Raw genomic sequence first — 22,198 nt, forward strand, 5'->3', positions numbered from 1 at the left:
GAGTTAGCTTTAAGAGGTCACGACGAAAAAGAAAATTCAGAAAATAGAGGCATATTTAAGGAGCTGGTCAATTTTAGCGCCGAATTAGACAACGACTTAAAGGTTCATATTATTCAAAGTACCAGATCTTTCAAAGGTCTACCTTCTCCGGACATTTAGTTGCTTCTAATTTATTTATGTCGGAGAAGTTTTCTGCTTATAAGCATCAGTTCTCCGAATCATTTCTTAATGAACCATGGAGACTGGAGACAATTTTAATTTTTAAGCAAAACTCGGTTTAAAACTGAATTAGAAGTAGGTACTGTATTAGCGAGACGAATTAAGTACTACCTCTGGGGCTGTTTCGCTATCGGTTTTATTGTAGAGGGAAGGTTCAAAAAGCACATTTGAAGAAACTATTAAACTTTTAAGTATTTTAGTTACCATTCCTATATCAACATCTGAAGCAGAACGCTGTTTTTCGATGTTTACATCGCAACCTAGTGCTTTAGGTATGCTATCTGCAGAAAAGCATTTTGTAAATTGTATTGATAATTTTAATTATAAAGTCATTGAAAACTTTGCAACCAAAAAATAGAAGAATGAACTTCATATATCGTAAACTTTAAAAGCGACATTACAAAAATTTGTGCATGTGTGTGAATAATGAAATAGTATTATTTTTATAAATTGGTAAATAGAGACTAAATCGTAATAACAATTTTCAAGCACTATCAGCAGTAAATGCTGGTGGTAGGTTAAGAGGTTTTTATTATTAATTAATTTACGGAACTGTTTTGATCAATGTTGGACAATTGCTTGGCACCTCAGATCAATAAACTTAAGATATGTACATAAGATAAAAGTATCCGCGCATATTTTTTTTAGTTTTTGTTGTCAGTATACCTTTTTTTGACAATATCGTGAATCCGTCACTAAAAATTTTGGCGGCTGCCCGAGTTGTGGCACTACCTTCTTAAAGTGGTACGAGCCGCCACTGTATTGATGACGTTCTGATGCAGCCTCTTAATACAAATATATTCTAAAAACTCTTATATCGAAATCAAAATAATAAATATCAAAATTAAAAGTTATTCCACACCTAAACTAAAGATAAAAAATTACTTTTTAACTTACACATAAGGGTACCTACTTGGAGTAACTTTCTGTTCAATGTTTAAAACATATAAAGGATTGGAAATTACTTTCACATAGAATAAAAGAAATAGTACATTTATTGAATATTACCTGATCTTATATCTCCATTAAAAGGATTAAAGGAATTGTTCCCAGAAGGAGTACCTATCAGATCAAATTGTGATAGTTTCATATCATCGGCTATAGCAACTTGCCGGGCGAAATTCCATCGATATAATACATCTTTTTTTGTGTAGCCAACTAAAGATTTAAAAAAAAACTATTAAAAAGTAGTATAATTTACGCTTTTTGTTTGTTGCAGCAAAAAAACTTACACGAACCGAACGTTAAGGGACATTTCTGAATATCCATTGGAAAATTTTCTAAATTCATTGGACATCCAGCTTTAATTGTTAATCTAAAACAAAAACATTAAAAATAATTATTGATATACTTGAAATAATGTCTACATAAATCCTGATTTACTATTTACATAAATCCTCAAATAAAGAATGCCTAAATCGTGATTTAGAAATAAGATCGAGAATAGAACAGGCCAGAAAATCTTTCGAAAAAATCAAGACTGCTATGTGATTCTACAATAAAACTCGAAATTCAACCACATTGATCAAAATGCTACGTGTGGTTGACTCTTCTCTATGCAGTTGAGACGTAGACCCTTAACACATCAACCGTAAATAAATTGGAGGCCTTTGAAATGTGGATCTACAGGAGAATCCTTAAAATTTTGTGGACATCGTATACCTGTAACGAACAAGTGCTGCATAGAATAGACAAGGAACGAGAACTTTTCAACACAGTAAAAGTTAGAAAAATATCATTCTAGGCCACATGGCACATATGTATAGTCCAGGGTAATAAGGTTTTTTTCATGACACTCGAGCAGCCAGGGTACTGAAGCGTTTTTTCGACAGGTAATACCTATAAGAGCAAATTGTAACTATTTCCTGCGTAGAATCTGGCGGCCATTTTTATTTATAAACGATTAAGTGTCAAAAAATGACATTTTTCTCTTTTTTTTTTCAAATCAATGGAAAACAGTGAAACTTATGGTTTTTTAGTACAAATATTTTTGAGATTATGGAAAAAGCTTTAAAATTACGTATTACAAAATTTGATACACTCATTTATTGTTAACATAATTGCGAAAAAAGGTCGGAATTGCAAAAAAAATTAATTTCGCAATATCTATTGTAAAAAGTAGTGCAGAGCTTTGAAATTTTTGTCATATAAGGGTTCTTTGGTGCTTAATATGCGATAAAAATTTCAAAGTGATTCATTCAATTGTTTAAATTTTATTCAAATTGTTTATCCCAGAGAGCATTTTTTTGCAATAACATAAGTCAGAAAAAAATGATGTTAGAACCATTCCACAGGTGTCAAATGAAAGAGCATGAGCTATATTTTCAACTTGGTTTAAAAAAAGCGAAAAAAAGGTCATTTATTAGTAATAAATAATTATGCAAGAGTATCGTAAATCTTTCCTTATAAACTTTTTATTTTGTTATATAAGAAATTATATATATTTATTACAATTTTTGATCAATTATGATATAAATAACATTACTTGGTAGCTGTGCACTTAAAACAGGGTAAACAAATCATTTTTTTGGAAAAAGTTATTCAAAAAGTTTATAAGGAAATATTTACTGTACTTTTGCATAATTATTTATTACTAATAAATGCATTTTTTATTCGCTTTCTTTAAACCAAGTTGAAAAGATAGCTCATGCTCTTCCATTTGACATCTGTAGAATTGTTCTAACGTCATTTTTTTCTGACTTATGTTATTGCAAAAAATGCTCTCTGAGATAAACAATTCGAATAAAAAAATGAATAACCATTTTCAATTTCGTTGCAAAACGAAAATACAGCCGAACCATATTCTAGTCCAATCAGAGAGTGCTGCAAGCACCTCTACTGGTTTCGAAACTTATTAGTCTCTCATCAGGAGGCACATATGCTGCTCTCCCTGATCCAACCAAAAGAAACCCCAGCGTGCAGTCCCGGATTGCAACGAACGAAATGGCATAGATGCCCTAGCGGCAACTGCTAGCAAAAAGACTAAGTTTTCACTCTAATGGCATATAAAACAACATAATGCTATTCTACATCCCACCAGAATGAAAACAATGGGAACCTTCTCTGGTTACACCTCCGAGGCTTCTACAATTTGCAAGCCATACGGATGCTGAGACTAAGGAAGATGAGGGAATTCTACAATTTACAATTCACGTCCCATCTGCTCAGCGCGGTAAAGTTCCAACGAGAATGGTTCCCTTCATACTCCACACAGAGTAAATGTAAATCAAAAATGAATAACCATTTTCAATTTCGTTGCAAAACGAAAATACAGCCGAACCATATTCTAGTCCAATCAGAGAGTGCTGCAAGCACCTCTACCGGTTTCGAAACTTATTAGTCTCTCATTAGTCTCTCGTTGGAACTTTACCGCGCTGAGCAGATGGGACGTGAATTGTAAATTGTAGAATTCCCTCATCTTCCTTAGTCTCAGCATCCGTATGGCTTGCAAATTGTAGAAGCCTCGGAGGTGTAACCAGAGAAGGTTCCCATTGTTTTCATTCTGGTGGGATGTAGAATAGCATTATGTTGTTTTATATGCCATTAGAGTGAAAACAGTCTTTTTGCTAGCAGTTGCCGCTAGGGCATCTATGCCATTTCGTTCGTTGCAATCCGGGACTGCACGCTGGGGTTTGTTTTGGTTGGATCAAGGAGAGCAGCATATGTGCCTCCTGATGAGAGACTAATAAGTTTCGAAACCGGTAGAGGTGTTTGCAGTACTCTCTGATTGGACTAGAATATGGTTCGGCTGTATTTTCGTTTTGCAACGAAATTGAAAATGGTTATTCATTTTTGATTTACATTTACTCTGTGTGGAGTATGAAGAGAACCATTCTCGTTGGAACTTTACCGCGCTCAGCAGATGGGACGTGAATTGTAAATTGTAGAATTCCGTCATCTTCCCTAGTCTCAGCATCCGTATGGCTTGCAAATTGTAGAAGCCTCGAAGGTGTAACCAGAGAAGGTTCCCATTGTTTTCATTCTGGTGGGATGTAGAATAGCATTATGTTGTTTTATATGCCATTAGAGTGAAAACTTAGTCTTTTTTCAATTCGAATAAAATTTAAACAATTGAATAAATCGCTTTGAAATTTTTATCACATATTAAGCACCAAAGACCCTCATTTGACAAACCTGTACACTAATTTTCACAGCAGTTATTGCGAAAATAATTTTTTTTGCAATTCCGACCTTTTTTCGCAATTATATTAACAATAAATGAGTATATCAAACTTTGTAATATGTCATTTTAAAGCTTTTTCCATAATCTCAAAGATATCTGTACTAAAAAAATCATAAGTTTCACTGTTTTCCATTGATTTGAAAAAAAGGGAAAAATGTCATTTTTTGACATTTAATTGTTTATAAATAAAAATGGCCGCCAGATCCTACACAGGAAATAGTTACAATTTGTTCCTATAGGTATTACTTGTCGAAAAAACGCTTCAGTACCCTGGCTGCTGAAGTGTCACGAACAGGGTATATTTTTTGTCTTATTACCCTGGCCTAATACTGAGAAATAATAAGTACCAATGTGCTTAACTAATAGTGAAAGGAAAGATTGACGGAAAGAGTGGACTAGAAAGGAAAAGACTATCGTGACTAAGGAACATTTGAGAACAGCTACGGCTAAATTTTAAACGGGTGTTTGAAATTTTAGTAGCCAACTTTCATTGAGGAGACGGCACTGGAAGAAGAAGAATATTTACATATACAGGGTGAGTCATGAGAAACTGTACATAAATGACCATTAAAAAGTGTCTGCTCCCATTGTTTAATAATATACAGGTCGAGTTGTTAATTTTTACAGAAATTTGTATTCGTCATAATTTTTGAACGGTAAGATCGATGTGTCTCCTATTTTGGTCAATTGTTACACTATTACCACCCAATCAACTGATTTATTCAAACTAGAAAAAAAATCAGGCCCGGATTTAAAAAATTAGTTTGTTTTGGTCTTGGAAAAAATTTCACCCTGTATATGGTTTTTGAAAACTCTAATAAGAATTTCACAAATAGGCAATTAAAATGACAAATTTATTTTTTCCCCATACCATTACTTAATTTTTTTAAATCAAATTTGACTATGAATTAAAAGTTTGGTAAAGTGAACCATAGATTAAAAAAAAATTAAAATTTTTTTTAACAAATATATAATTTATACATACAGTATGGTGCAAATGGAAGGAATAAATTCGATATTTCGTAAACCGGTGACATTAAGGAAAAATTCCAAAACAGGTCGATTTTTATTTTTAAATTTTGATATTTTAGCATATATATCACACAAGTGACGTCATCTATCTGGGCGTGATGACGCACAGTGGTGAATTTTGCCGAAAACCTGGCCAAAATGCAAAAATTTAAATTTATATATTCCGAGAAATTTTATTTGAATCTGGCTCTGTAGGTCTCGGAGGATCATAAACGGCCGTTGAGGGTAGAACAATACAAGCATATCACATATTTATATTAGTGTAAAGTTGGGATTGAACGAAAGCGGACCGAATAAAATTAAAGTGTGTTATACAATTGAGGCATTGTTAGGTTTTCGTTTAAAACTATAGACGTGTATTATTTTGTTATTTTATAGTGGATGCTATTTCTTGAGGTAAGTGGAGTATTTCAATATACTTTTTAGATTCTTTTTCCTAACATAAACTTTATTTACAACATATTTACAAAATGATGTCAAGAATCTTCAATCGTTTTCTGTTTACCAAGTTCTAAAATGGGAAATGTAAAAAAGTCAGCTTTGGTCAGCTGACTTTTTTACTGCAAAGATTTTTTGCTTAATAAATAATTCAATATGTATGTAAATATTCCTCAAGAAATCATCTGCAACAAGTTGCAAACTTAGCGGAATTCTTCATTTTAAAAAACTGTAACATGCTGGAGAATTTCTACATTAAGAGACTTTAATGTTATGGTCAGTTAATAAAGTAAGAACAAAATATGAAGTTAATAAAGTAAGAAATATGAATTAATTCAGAAAATTTAAAGTTTTTTTTACACAAGAACCGCAGTTGTTTGTTATTTTTTGCTTTCTTCTTCTTTTTTTTTAATCTTTAAGTCATTTTACCTTTATGTATAGGTCTATCTTTTTGCTTTCTTATTTTTATATTTTTTAATAATTTTGGTCTTGTGAGTACAAAAATGTTGCCTTTTTTAAAAATAAAATGCATAAACGATACTTTATATTAAGAAGCCAAAAACAGGTAGGTCAACTCTTAATACATCTTAATTGTTTTGTAAATGGATCCGATTAATTATAATGATTACCTACCAATGTGTGGCTTCTTAACACAAAGTTTCGTTAATGCATTTCGTTTTTAAAAAATTAAAATTTTTGGCTCACACGACCAAAATTGTTAAAAAATATAAAAGTAAGGAAGCAAAAACAGGATTATACATCAGAGTAAAACGACTTAAAGATTAATAAAAAGAAGAAACAAGCAAAAAAATAACAAAAAACATTATTACAAATAATGATATGTACCACCAGTGGTACATGTACCACAGATTAAGAGCCTCTGTTATGAATAAAATATTTGTTAAAAAAATTAATTTTTGTAATAAAAGTTAATTTTTTTAAATCTATGGTTCACTTCACCAAACTTTTAATTCATAGTCAAATTTGATTTTTTTTATATAAAAAATTAAGTAATCGTGTGGGGAAAAAATAAATATGCCATTTTAATTGCCTATTTGTCTAATTTGTAAAATTCTTATTAGCGTTTTCAAAAACCGTATACAGGGTGAAATTTTTTTCTAAGACCAAAACGAACAAATTTTTTAAAGCCGGACCTGATTTTTTTTCTTGTTTGAAAAATCAGTTGATTGGGCGGTAACTTATAATATAAATATTTGTTCAAAAAAACATTAATTTTTGTAAAAAAAAGGTAAATTTTTTTAAATCCATGGTTCTTTTCACCAAACTTTTAATTCATAGTCAAATTTGATTTTTTTATAAAAAATTAAGTAATTGTGTGGGGAAAAACGAAATATGCCATTTTAATTGCCTATTTGTCTCATTTGTAAAATTCTTATTAGAGTTTTCAAAAACCGTATACAGGATGAAATATTTTTGTAAGACCAAAACGAACTAATTTTTTAAAGCCGGACCTGATTTTTTTCTAGTTTGAATAAATCAGTTGATTGGGTGGTAATAGTTTATCGATTATCCAAAATAAGAGACACATCGATCTTACTGTTTAAATATTATGACGAATGCAAATTTCTGTAAAAATTAACAACTCGCCCTGTATATTATTAAACAATGGGAGCAGACACTTTTTAATGGCCATTTGTTATTCCCCATAGAGGCCTGCATTCGAGGTAGGAGTATGTACAGTTCCTCATGACTCACCCTGTATAATGCGTCCTCTTCTACCTCTACGATGTAGATGAAACAATGTATATCGATTCGACTTAAAATAGTTTATACAATGAAAATTGAGTTGGCTGATATTATTATTGTCACAAAATCGGTACATGGCTCCTGCAATAATCCTCTCCCAATTTAAATTTTTTTGTTCTAACTTGTCTGCACTGTACTAATGATGACCAAATAGGCAGAATCACGTATTTTCGGTTGCGTTTTAGTGCAGTCACTGAAGGTGGATATGAGCTCCGATTTCGTTGAACCTCGATCGATTTGCATGAAAATTGGTTAGTGGTTAGAGGATATCTCAAGGAACAAAGGTGACATGGTGCCAACTTGCGCTATTACCATTGGGGTGGATGCCACCCTTTCTTAGGGCTGAAATTTTTTTTAAATAACCCCATAAATCGATAGAGGGACAAATTTTAAGCAAAATTTGTTATATAAAGTTAATAAAATCAATCAAAACTTTTTGAGTTATTAAAGATCAAAGATTTTTATTTTTCGTGAGAAAAATGCATGTTTTTAACCGATTTTTCATAAATAACTCAAAAACTATACAGTTTTTACATAAAAGTTATTATTACCAAAATTGAAGCTAATAAAAAATAAAATAAACTCCTTACTAGAAAACCTTTCAATGTTAATTTAGAAGTGAGTTATAGGTAATTGAATGTATATTTTTTTCGGCGAGTACTTAAATCCAAGTATTCAAGCTTAACGGGAAAATGATGCATTTTATAACATAAACTTATTAAACAAAGCACTTAAACATATCTATCAAATGAGCCCCTAACAAGTTAAAATAGCATTAAAATGTATGTTTAAAATTTTTCAAAATTTATCTTTTAAAAGTTTTTCCAAAAAATGTTATTATTTTTGTTAAATAACTCTGTTAATTTTTACGATATCAGGTTCACTTAAAAGCCATTTGAAATCTAATTTCAAGGGCTCTTAAATCACGTTAAAGTTAGTCTTTTAAACCCCTTACTTTTTTAATAATAAAAGGTTAAATGGCCCCGGTTACATGGTTCTCGCAGCAAAATTTAAGCTTTAAACGTTTATATCTCGGTTATTTCTTACCTTACAAAAATAGTAAACAGGCAAAATATTTGGTACAGAAAAAACTAAAAATTTGGTTTTTACGTATATTAAGTATTTTTTGAGTTATTTATCAAAAGAAAATGAAAATTACGATACTTTTAAAAATTCTGATTTTTTTAAATAATATCTTTTTTTCACAAATATGCATTCTAAATCGGTCAAAATTATTGAAATCATTACTTATGCTAATATAAAGAAATTGTAAGAATTTTAATTTTTGTGCAAATGGCGTGTTTTATTTTTTACTTTTTCCTAAAAAATTCGAAAGGGTTCGCTTATTTTCACCATAACTTGTTTAATTTTGATGCTATTAACTTCTTCTGGAACTTATTTGATAGGTATTCCAAAGTACTTTGACAAGTGTTTAGCAGATATATTATATATTTTATAAAATGCATAGTTGTCCCGTTATTTAAGCTTGAATACTTAGATCTTAGTACTCGTCGAAAAAATATACATTCAATTACCCCTAACCAGTGGTGTCATGGTGTGGGAACGCGTGGGAACGCCGTTCCCGCACTGGTTAAGAAAAGAAAAAAAATAATAGAGAATTTAGGTTTTGTAAACAAAAATTAGCAGTGCGTTCCGGCACTGCGTTCCCACACTGCTAATTTTGCCATGACACCACTGCCCCTAACTCACTTTGAATTAACATAAGTGAAAAGTGTATTAAATTTTTTATTATCTTCAATTTTGGTAATTATAACTTTCTTGTAAAAGCTTATAGTTTTTTAGTTATACTTGAAGAACAGATTCAAAACATGTTTTTTTTTACGAAAGAATAAAATTTTTGATCTTTAATAACTCAAAAAGTATTGATTTATAGTAATAACTTTATATAACAAATGTTGCTTAGAATTTGTCCCTCTATCGATTTATGGTATTATTTTTAATAAAATAATTTCACCCCCGAGAAGGGGTGGCATCCACCCCAGGGCAAAAGCGCAAGTTGACATCATGTCACCTTTGTTCCTTGAGGTATCCTCTAACTACTCAGCAATTTTCATGACAATCGATGGAGGTTCAACGAAATCGGAGGCGAAAACCTTCAGTAACTGCACTATCTCGCCCTTTTCTGAGTTTATGTTTAGATTTTTCTATAACATATAAAAAACCGTCCATAATAGATTTTTCTTCTTGATACGATATACAAAATTTCTACCTGAAATGTCAGAAGCTTAGTTGCAGCAGGCAAACTAACAAACTACATCAGGAAATGAACAGAATTAACATCGATATTGTCGGTAAAAGTCAATCTTATAATCTTACGTATAATAATAATTAATTAATCTTATAATCTTAATATATCTAAGCTTACCTGGAAGAATACAATACCCTTCCGTCGTGATGGAGCCTGACAAATTTATTTGGGGTTGTAATCGTGTGTAAATACGATTGTTTTCCGTTGTAGAAAAAAGTGTCTGGTTTCCATATTTTGGCCAGCATCGAGATACTGAGAGCAAGGGTATAGTTTGTGTGACTAAAAAACGACAATCTTTTGTCTCTCCAAGATTGCCGAAAATAACAATCCATTGAATATGTCTATAATGGTAACAAGTTAAATCTTTGTATTGAAATACAATGCTTGACAAAAAAACTTTCAAAATTATAAAAATGGTATAAAGTTAAATATTTGTACTGTAATACAATGCTTGACAAAAAACTTTCAAAATTATAAAAATGGTATGAAGGTAAATCTTTGTATTAAAATCCAATGCTTGACAAAAAAAACTTTCATAAATTATAATGTTTAATTATTGTACTCGTAATTTTATTTAAATGGAACTTTAAATTAATATGGGTAATCTATACTGATTTGTGAATTTTTTCTCCATAATTTCAGTTATAGAAAATTTTCTAAGACTTTTCTAAGACGCGTTTTAATTTCATTTTGGAGATTGAGTTCTTAGTTGTTTATACTTCATTTATTTTATTATTATTTACAGGCACTATTATCAAAACAAGAATAAAAAACCGCCAAACGCTTTAACCCGGCACCTGCCACGTGGCTTTGCAAGGCGCCAACTGCCACGTGGGGTGCTCACAGCACCCCTCAAAATTTTTCTGTGATCTACTTGTTTAAAAAACAAAATAATGTGTTGAGTAACACAAGAATATAAATAAACATGTTTTATTAACTTATTAGCCACTAATATGTTATAAAAGTTAAAAAATAAAATGAAAAAGGTTTTATAAGCAAATTAGCAAGTACCAAGCCATAATAAATGAAGTCAAATAAAATATCTAAAAAAATTAAGATTCAGTGAGTATAGAGTCTATATTAATAATTTAAATCAGTTATTTCAATAAAAAATGTAAATTTGACCTGTTTATCAAAAATACAAAAAAAATTTAAAACTTAAAGTGCCAGATGATTACACCACAATTCGACTTTAGAGCTATAAGTTCAGAATGACACTAAATAACCACTTCAAACACTAACACATATATGCTATATAATATTATAGAAAGCTACTGTGACGCACAGCTCGGTTACTAAACTTGAAATACCAAATATTTGATAAAAATGTGTTATGGGGTGCTGGTAGCACCCCACGTGGCAGGTGCCGGGTTAAAAATGAGTGGCACACACAATATTCTAACCACAAAAGAGCTGATATGAATATTACTATAATATTACTAAAATTATAGTTTTATTTTGAAAGATTTTTCCACAATATTTGCTAAATTTAAAGTAGGTAAAATGCTCCACAAAAGAGTACCTTTTATAAAGTTTGCGAATTGAGGCTCTTTTGTATCGCGTTTCATTTCAAATTTAACAAATATTATGGAAAAATCTTTCATAATAGATGGTAATAATAGCTGGTATTTTCAAGGATAAATACTTATTATTTACATACTGTCACTATTACTGCCAAATCTTAAAATTTGTCAAATAACTTATTCTGCTTAACCTCAAAAAATGGCTCCACATGCTAGCAAAGAACTAAAAGCAAGAATTGTAGCGAAATTAGAAGATGGTTGGTCACTATCTGCCGTAAAACACCATTTTAACGTAAGCAGAACAACAGTTTTTAATATTAATAAAAGATGGAGAGAACAAGAGACTCTCGAAAGAAAGCAAGCTTCTGGAGGACCAAAAATAGCTACCGCTAATGAAGATAGTACGCTTTTGGAGAGATTAGAAGAGAATCCTTTTGAAGATTTAGACCTTAATAATTATGACAATTTTTATGAATTAACATATTATAATCAGTTGTTTGTTTGTTTATTTTATTAGGTATTTGTTTGTCATAATAAATATAATGTAATGTCAAACCAATCAAATACACTGCTCCAAATGAACAAATCTTAGTAATAGTCCAGAAAGCCACTGCGCATCCGCTAGGAAAAATATTCCGATTCGGATTTTTTGCACAATCTTACTCAAAAAGGACCCCTTTTAACAAATTTGCATGTTGCCAGGACCAAAAGTGAGTCAAAAATTTTTTAAACGTTTTTTTTTTTGTTTTTTTCCTAAAATAATTTTTTGCATGGAACAAAGTTTTTTTAGGTTTTTTGGATCATTCCAAACAGAAAAGGTCTTTAGTAACTTTTCTCTAAAGTTGATAGTTTTTGACATATAAGCGATTAAAAATTGAAAAATTGCGAAATCGGTCATTTTTAACCTTTAAAAACTATGTGAAAAACTTAAAATTTGAATGTTGCCAAGGTAGGTAGATATTCTTTAAACATCGGTTGATGAAATCCCGAAAAGATTTTTGCAATACAGTATCAAAAACCCCTTTGTTTTTTAATTGCCAATCAAGCGTGCGCGACACTATTTTCCACCGTTGCGTGTGTATACAAATGGTATGGTGCAAATGAAAGGAATAAAAATTCGTTATTTCGTAAACCGGCGACTTTAAGAAAAAACCCGAAACAGGTCGATTTTTATTTTTAGGTTATGATATTGTGACATATACGGTATACTAGTGACGTCATCCGTCTGGGCGTGATGACGTAATCGATGAATTTTTTAAAAGAGAATAGGGGTCGTGTGGTAGCTCATTTGGAAGGTTCTTCAATTCTCTATTCAGTAATGTAACAATTACATAATTATTTATACAGTGTGTCCAAAAAATGTTTATTAAATTAAATTATTTGACAAAAACATATTTGACATATAAATGTTTATATTACTGAATAGAGAATTGAAGAACCTTTCAAATGAGCTACCACACGACCCCTATTCTCATTTAAAAAAATCATCGATGACGTCATCACGCCCAGATGGATGACGTCACTAGTATACCATATATGTCACAATATCATAACTTAAAAATAAAATCGACCTGTTTCGGGATTTTTCCTTAAAGTCGCCGGTTTACGAAATAACGAATAGTTAAGAGAAATAAGGAAAAAAATATCCTGTTGGTGGCACAACCCCCTCCAGGCCGAAACCAAATTTTTTGAGTAGTATGGACATCTATATTAATAACCTTTATGTTTCCTGCAGCCGATTTTGATGATATACATAGTTATAAACAAATGAAGATCAAAAAACGGTAAATTTTCGCTTTTTTCGTGTATAACGTAAGTTAAGTATTTTAAACAAATTTGAGAGTGAGAAACTCATAAATCGTATAAAAAACTTCAATATGGCGTTCGCTGAATATGTCTATCCTTATTGGTTGCTTAGAAAATTGCAAAATAATTCATAAATTTTGAGTTTTTATAAATATTTATAAATTATGTAAAAATTAACTTAGAACGTTTCTTATTACACGGAATGCTGTGACTTCTGGTGCTTAAATCATACCCTAAATTTCAAAGCAATTGGTCACATAGTTTAAAAGGTATTTAATTTGTTTATCACAAATTAATTTTTTTTTTGCAACGCTATAAGTCAGAAAATGATGAAGTTACACTAATACTTTGGATAGTTTATGAAAGAAGAAGATTTATACTATTAATTTAATTAAGAAAAATGACGAAAAATAATTCTAAATACTGCAAAATTATTTTGCAAAAACATGTGAAAGGGGGGCTAACTTCGTCCCTAATTGTCCTAGGACAATTGTTTTTCTTTCTAAATGTGTATACAAATTCATGCTTTCCAAATATGAACAAATAATTTTTCTACGGGTAACGCTTAAAAAGTTATTCTAATTGTTTATAAGTAAGCAAAAAATCGACGTGTTTTTGCAAAATAATTTTACACTGTTTAAAATTACTTTTTGTCATTTTTTTTTTAATTAAGTCAATAGTATAAATGTTCTTCTTCCATAAACTCTCAGAAGTCTTACTATAACCTCATAATTTTCTGACTTATAGTGTTGCAGAAAAAATGAATTTGGGATAAACAAATTAAATAACTTTTAAACTATTTGAACAATTGTTTTGAAATTTAAAATATAATTTAAGAACCAGAAGTCTCAGCAATTCGTGTAATAAAAAGGTTCTAAGTTAATTTTTACATAAGTTATGAAAATTTATAAAAACTCAAAATTTATGATTTATTTTGCAATTTTCTAAGCAATCAATAAGGATAGACGTATTCAGCAAACGCCATATTGAAATTTTTTAGACCATTTATGAGTTTCTTACTCTCAAATTTGTTTAAAATGCTAAACTTTTTGGTTATAGACGAAAAAAGCGAAAATTTACCGTTTTTTGGTCGTCATTTGTTTATAACTATGTATATCACCAAAATCGGCTGCAGGAAACATAAAGGTTATTAATATAGATGTCCATACTACTCAAAAAATTTGGTTTCGGCCTGGAGGGGGATGTGTCACGAGAAAAATCTTATTTCTCTGGACTAGAATTTATTCCTTTCATTTGCACCATACTGTCGCGTCGCCGTGTCGGTCGGTGGAAAATACAGTGCGTCCATAAAGTAACGCATAAATTCGTTATTTCGTAAACCGGCGCCTTTAAGGAAAAATCCCGAAACAGGTCGATTTTTGTTTTTAAATTACGATTTTTTGGCATATATATTATACTAGTGACGTCATCCATCTGGGGGTGATGAGGTAATCGATGATTTTTTTAAATGAGAATAGGGTCATGTGATAGCTCATTTGAAAGGGTATTCAATTCTCTATCCAATAATATAAACATTAACATAATTATTTATACAGGGTGTTCATTTTTAATTAAAATAAGTGAGACAAAAAGAAGAATATATGTAATTTATTTAATTCAAAATACATTTTACTACTGTCAAAAAACAGAAAAAAAATATTTGACAAATAAACATTGATTTTCGCTTAAACGAAATGTTCAAACTGCCAAGAGACAGGTGGGTGGCAGCTTTAACATTGAATTTAAGCGAAAAACAATATTTATTTGTCAAATAAACATTTTTTTCCTGTTTTCTGACAACCGTAAAACGTATTTTGAATTAAGTAAATTACATACATTCTTCTTTTTGTCTCAATTATTTTAAATAAAAAAATGTTTTTTGAACACCTTGTATAAATAATTATGTTAATGTTTATATTAGTGAATAGAGAATTGAATACCCTTTCAAATGAGCTATCGCATGACCCCTATTCTCATTTTAAAAAATCATCGATTACGTCATCACGCACAGATGGATGACGTCACTGGTATGATATATATGCCAAAAAATCGGAATTTAAAAATAAAAATTGACCTGTTTCGGGATTTTTAATTAGTGTCGCCGGTTTATGAAATAATGAATTTATGCGTTACTTTATGGACGCACTGTAGTGTCGCGCACGCTTGATTAGCAATTAAAAAACAAAGAAGTTTTGAATATTGTATTGCAAAAAACTCTTCGGGATTTCAGTTTAAAGAATATCTGCCTACCTTGGCAACATTCAAATTTTCAGTTTTTCACATTGCTTTTGAGGGTTAAAAATGACCAATTTCGCAATTTTTCAATTTTTAATCGCTTATATGTAAAAAAACTATCAACTTTAGAGAAATATCACTACAGACCTTTTCTGTTTGGAATGATCCAAAAAACCTAAAAAAACTTTGTTCCATGCAAAAAAAATAATTTTAGGAAAAAAACGAAAAAAAAAAATTTAAAAATTTTTTGACCCATGGCAACATGCAAATTTGTTAAAAGGAGTCCTTTTTGAGTAAGATTGTGCAAAAAATCCGAATCGGAATATTTTTCCTAGCGGATGCGCAGTGGCTTTCTGGATTATAAGAGTCGTATCAATAGGTAATAGCATTATATTAAATTTAGATGTGAATTATAATAATTTAATTTTAACAATTGTAAACCAGAAAATGGTTTTTTGCCATGCATATAATAATATATTATACAAATTATATAACTTACCATATCAATTTCTGATATTGGTCCCATACTTCTTACCATAATATCTACTTCTATTATAGTAGGAGGACCTTAAAGCAACAATACAGTGATAAAAATAAAAACCATAGAAGCATAAACAAACACTAGAAAAAAGAATGAATAATATTTTATTTTTAACCCTTATTCTCCGTTTGAAAATTATTGATAGCATTAATAGCAAAATTTTTATGACACAGCTCATTTACATTTTATATTGTAGGTATACAAACATAGTACAACATAAAATGTAAATGAGATGTGTCATAAAAACTGTGCTATCAATAATTTTCAAACGTAGTATAGTTTTCACGTCATTAGAGCTCTTACTTTTTTTTATACGTTCGGAGCTTATCTTGAACAAGCGTCAGTTGGCTGGTACCACGTACATAAATCGTTCATTTAGTAAAACAGTACTACTGACGCCACTTATGCGTCATCGGGACCTTTGATAAAACCTTCGTGACACTACTCGTGCGTCATGGGCACCGAACGTGTTAATGGCATATACATTAGTCATTCAGCAAGTTGCAATAGATTCTCTAGTCAGAAAAATACACAATCGCATCCGTAATACAAAATTAACGGATAATTAATAGAAGAAAATACGGAAACTACAGGGTCACTTGCTTCTCGTCTAAGGGCCAATCAACACATTTTTAGTAGACAAACAATACTGGACCACGGATAAGGTGTTATAACATTTAGGATAAACAAAGCATGCAAATCTAAACTTCTTCACGAGCATGAATAGAGCTCTTATTAGAATATTATTTATTTGATCTTAAAATGAATGATTTATAAAAGAAAACTAGTTACTTTTAAAACTCAGAAATCCAAATGAACTTACCTCCAAAATCTGGACGAATACTATTGTCATATCCTCTTAACAAATTATCCAATAGTAATGAAATATTTTTATGGTTATTCTGCTGGGACAATGTTCCAGTACCACTCATGATTACTATACTACTTAAATCTACCGTAGATGTTATAATCGATAAAATTAATATGAAGCAAAACATCTATAAAAAAAATATGTATAATAGTAGATTAGGGGAGGAAAGTATGCTTGCAGTTACTCGAGCGTTATGGGGACCTATTGGGTTGTGAAGAGTAGGTCCAAAACCAAAAAAAGTTAAGGTAAGTTTTCCATAAAGTGGGGGACTTTCCATTTTTTAATTTAATTTTCCATTTCCAACAATCGTTTTTTCCGATTATGCGCCATCTCGGACAAAAATGTCTCGAATAAAAGTTACCTATTTTTACGTAAGGAATCCAAATCTGCAATAAAAACGGGGGGTCCTATTTAAGATTTTAAAGTAACCCCCCACCTCACTTCCGTGGGAGGTCGTGTTTGGTGTCATTCGATAGATTTTTCAAGAATATTGAACACGTGTATTTTTCAGTTTTTCGATCTGATGTTCATTTCGCGAAATATCGCGGGGTGCGTATTTATAATTTTAAATTTACCCCTCACCCCTCTCCGTGGGAGTCGTGTTTGCTATCATTCGATAGATTTTTGAAAAATATTGAACACGTGTTTTTAAGTTTTTCGATCTGACGTTCATATCGCGAAATATTCGCTTTTTTGTGAAACTGTGACTCGCCCATTTCCTTACTCGCCAGATTTTTGAAATATACACTGTTTTGCATGTACTTAACTTACCTTATCTTAATCTGGCAAATTCGAGTTTTTCTAAGGATAGATTTTTTTTCGGACCTCCCTTAACGAACTCTCCTGTATTTAGAGCCAATATATGGTAGAGCTACATTTACAGGGTACAAGGTTTCTCCCCATATGAAAATCTGACGCGCCCGAGTAACTGCAAAAATCCCCGCTTGGGCTCCCCTACTATAAGTATAGTGCCATTGAAAAAATAGGTATTTACTTCCTAGCATTCGCCAACATTTACAGCCTGTACATCCCTACTTTAAAAACAAAAGTAAAACATGTTTTATACGTAAAAAAGAACAATTAAATTTTTTTAAATCCCTTCAAAAGGTGCAAAGGTTGGCGTGATTGATTATCTCAGGGTCTCTCCCGAGTACTCCCATAGCGGCCCCAAAGTTTTTATTACAGATACCGCCTATATATATTTATCCAGTAGCGGAGACATATAAATCATGTACAATCCGACAAACGATAGTTAGCGGGTGACCTTGAGCGAAAATACACAACGATAAATACACAATACGAGAAAGCCAGCCGCCAGGTCTCGCTTGTCGGATTGTATAGGATTTAAAGATCTGGAAGATGGGTAGAGACTGGTTGGCTAGAAAGGTAGATTTCGTAGCCATGTAGATATTATGTGAAGAAGGTAGGCGGATGTATCCTCTACTGACGATGCCGAAAGACTCCCAGACTCCGATCTGGACCTTTGATGGTTGATTTGAAGTAAAAGTAAAGTACGAAGGTGCGTTGAAAGTATCGAAAGGTACGAGAAACACGGTAGTATGATATACGGATGCCGAAAGACTCCCAGACTCCGATCTGGACCTTTGATGGTTGATTTGAAGTGAAAGTGAAGTATGAAGGTGTGTTGGAGGTATCGAAAGGTACGAGGAATACGGTAGTATGTTATACGGATGGCTTTGGAACTGAAAAAAACCGGGGCAGGAATGGTCATCGTAAATAGGGATCTTCCTTTGCCCGACAGAACTAGCTTTTACCTTGGTAAATATGTCACTCTTTTTCAGGCGAAGACATTGGCCCTGCAGGACGCGATAGAGACAATAATTAAATCTGTAATTTAAGATCATGATAAAATTATGCACTTGGATAGCCGATCGGCTCTGAAAGCATTGATAAATCCTATCAAAACAGAGCTGCACAACAACCTGTTTTAAAGCTCTGCATGAGTTGCAGAATAAAAATAATAAACTAGCTCTTAGCTGGGTGCCTGGGTATTTTTTATTGGGGGAAATGAGGCGCCGAAGTAGCAGCTAAGGAAGGTCCAGAGAAAATGTGTTTTGTACCTGAACCCATTTATCGAGTTTCGTACCAAAAATGTAAAACTGATATATGGAAGTGGCTTCTAGATCAACACCTGGCAAAATGAAACAGGAAGACCGAAGGTTAAAATAGAGGAAAATGATTTAAGAGGAAGACGAAGAATCTCATGTTTTAGGGACCTACGTGAGTGGTTTGGCTACACCTCTATTGAGCTATTCAGAACAGCAAAATTTAAGATGAGAATAGCTGTAATGATTGCTAACCTTCAGCAAAAGATAGCACCGTAAGAAGAAACCAGCAACATTTTTAATCTATCAACAACAGAGACAAATGGAATAGAAAAAGAACTTCATGGATATAACATCGACATATTTATATCGGATGCCTTACCCTTACACGATTCCAAGAAGGGTAAACCCAAGTGGTAGTTAAGGAGTAACTGCAAGTCAGAAGAAGAGATGAAACGCGTTTACGAAGCACCTGAATATATGATGGATAGTGTTAAGAACGAAGAACTGTTAATATTATTGGGTGATTTCAATGTTATTATGACTCAGTGATGGTTTGGTGGGGAGGGTCCTATGATGTTGTTACCTATTTACATTATTGTGAAAAAAGGTGTTAAATAAGCGGCGAGAAATGATAAGCGGGATATTTTAATAAATGAAGTGGATCCCCTAAACCACTTTTCTTTCCGCAATAGAACATTAATATTCCTACAGGATTCTGCACCCACGCATAAGGCAAAATTACTCACGAGTGAGGACTGTTTGTGGATAGTGTTCCTACAAATGTCGTCCCTACAGTGATCGATGAATAGCCTAACAAACTGGTCTAAGAGTCTAAGAGCTAGCAACGTTTTCGAGAAAATATTTTAAGACAGCTGATTCTTTAATATATTGTTCCCTATGGTTTCTCGAACACCGTACCGGCCATCTGGCTGCTGCTACAGGTTGTATTCATTACTGCGCAACACACCTGTTGTACAGGTAAATACAAAATCAGGGTGATTGATTATTGTGACAAAGCTGAGTAGATCCGCTATAGTAATAGATAACAATAAAAGTTAATAACAAAAATTGTAGCCAACTTTGAGATTCACATTACAAAATTAGTTAGAATGTTACAGGGTGTTCGATAACACAGTGGCCTACCAAATTTATGTTTTTTTTTTAATGGAACAAACTATATTTTATTTTATATTCGAAATCTTCTTAACTTCCTCATCACAAAAATATAAAGGTTTGTTATGTTATACAGGGTATTTAGAAAGTTATAACCAACGTTCTATGAAAATCGTAATAAGTTCAGCTCCCTGTAAATAAAAATAAGCACAACAGCAATGGTTTATTGGTACCATATTTTTTGTTGATTTTCAAAATTTATAAGAATGGTTTATATTGGTAATTTTCTTTATATCGAATACAGGGTGAGTCACAAAACGTAAGTACATTGTTTTCTCAGTAATTTTAAATAGAACACCCTAAATAATAACTTGCTCTGAAATATGAAAATATCTCGAAAACTAGCAAATTTAGACATAGGGAATATTATACAAAAATATGGTACTTTTCGATAGTGATATAAACTACAGGGTGTTAAATTTAAAATTTCTGAGAAAAGAATGCTTGCGTTTTGACTCACCCTGTATTCAATATAAAGAAAATTAGCAATATCAACAATTCATAAAAATTTTCACAATCAACAAAAAATACGGCACCAATGAACCATTGCTGTTTTGCTTAATTTTATTTACAGGGAGCTGAACTTGTTACGATTTTCATTGAAAATTCGTTATAACTTTGTAAAAGCCCTAAATACCATATCAAACCTTTATATTTTTGTGATGGGGAAGTTAAGAGGATTTCGAATATAAAATAAAATATAGGGTGTTCCGTTTAAAAAAACATAAGTTCAGTCTGCCACTATATTATCGAACACCCTGTAACAATCGAATTAATTTTGTAATATGAAGATCAAAGTTGGCTACAATTTTTGTTATTAACTTTAATTGCTATCTGTTACTAAAGCGAATCTACTGAGCTTTATCACACTAATCAATCACCCTGTATATTGAGTTTAAAATTATTTTAAGACGAAATTTTTTTTGTCATTACTTTTTAAACCACAGAAATGTCAGGCAATTATAATTCATATTTCTAATAAGGTTTAAAAAGTAATGACAAAAAAATTTTTCGTCTTAAAATAATTTTAAATTCGATATATTTACCTGTACAGGTGTGCTGCGCAGTAATGAACGCAACCTGTATCAGTAGCCAGATGGGCGGTACGGTGTTCGAGGAAGCATAGGGAATAATATATTAAAGAACCAGTTGTTTTAAAATACCTGTTTTTTCGACGTTGCTAGCTCTTGGTCCATACTTCGATACCGTATTCAGACACATGGCGGCCATTTTGAATATGTTTTTTATACTTTATTACTACTTTTTTACTACGTTTTTTTACTACTAGGTCGTTATCAGTAATAAATTGTGTAAAAAATTTTTAAATCAAACCAGTAGTTTAATTTCTTTTTAATAAATATCTTATGGCAGGACTAGGTATTTCTGTAGCTAAAATATCACCATTTCCAACACATAAATTTCATGGAAACATAATTTTCATTTAATGGTTAGATGGGAGAAACCGTTACCAACTAATTTCCGTTCTACATCAAATTGCCGTTTACCTGTGAGTATTGATCTATTTGCAACTTGATTCATCCATTTTAATGAGACATTGATGGTCCGTAAAACAATACCAATTTGAGAAGCTTTGTCATTCACCGTTGCCGTTTAGGGAGTCTAAACCTTTGACTAAATTTAATAAATGAAAGCTTTAACAGAAATATAATGGAGTAAAATAGGCGCAAGCCCGCAAATTTAAAAAAAAAATAGGATAGGAATATTTTCTAATGTGTTTTTGGTTTTGTAGCACATTTAATAGTTATTTATGATATAGGTGTTAAAAGTACACGTTTAAGGCACGCATGTGAAAGAAATTCACATGAGTGTTTTAAAAATGTACTTTTTAACACGCATATCATATAATATTTTTTCTACAAACGTAATTACAGGACAATATCTACAAAAACTTTTACTTGAACTTGACTGACATTCCATTTTTATATTTTTTTGACATTACATCAAAATTGTCTATACGGTCAATACGAACTGCAGTGCCTTGAAGAATATTTTAAAGCACTAGTGCCTTAAAGTAGCATTTTTAACGCTCGTATGGAGTGCTAAAAATTGCA

General features: G+C 31.5%; 1 protein-coding gene across 1 annotated transcript in view; it reads right to left on the reverse strand.

Moving 5' to 3' along the window:
* Positions 1-22,198, reverse strand: part of LOC114329928 (gamma-aminobutyric acid receptor alpha-like) — a 47,708-nt gene that overhangs the window by 21,365 nt on the left and 4,145 nt on the right. Inside the window, exons 2-6 of the mRNA XM_050648149.1 lie at positions 16,837-17,011; positions 15,972-16,039; positions 10,026-10,249; positions 1,452-1,534; positions 1,228-1,377 (exon numbers count right to left, since the gene is read on the reverse strand). Of these exons, the coding sequence (XP_050504106.1) occupies positions 1,228-1,377; positions 1,452-1,534; positions 10,026-10,249; positions 15,972-16,039; positions 16,837-17,011 (700 nt within the window). The remainder of the gene's footprint in view (positions 1-1,227; positions 1,378-1,451; positions 1,535-10,025; positions 10,250-15,971; positions 16,040-16,836; positions 17,012-22,198) is intronic.

Source organism: Diabrotica virgifera, chromosome 4, assembly GCF_917563875.1.
Source record: "Diabrotica virgifera virgifera chromosome 4, PGI_DIABVI_V3a".
NCBI classification, from domain to species: Eukaryota; Metazoa; Arthropoda; class Insecta; order Coleoptera; family Chrysomelidae; genus Diabrotica; species Diabrotica virgifera.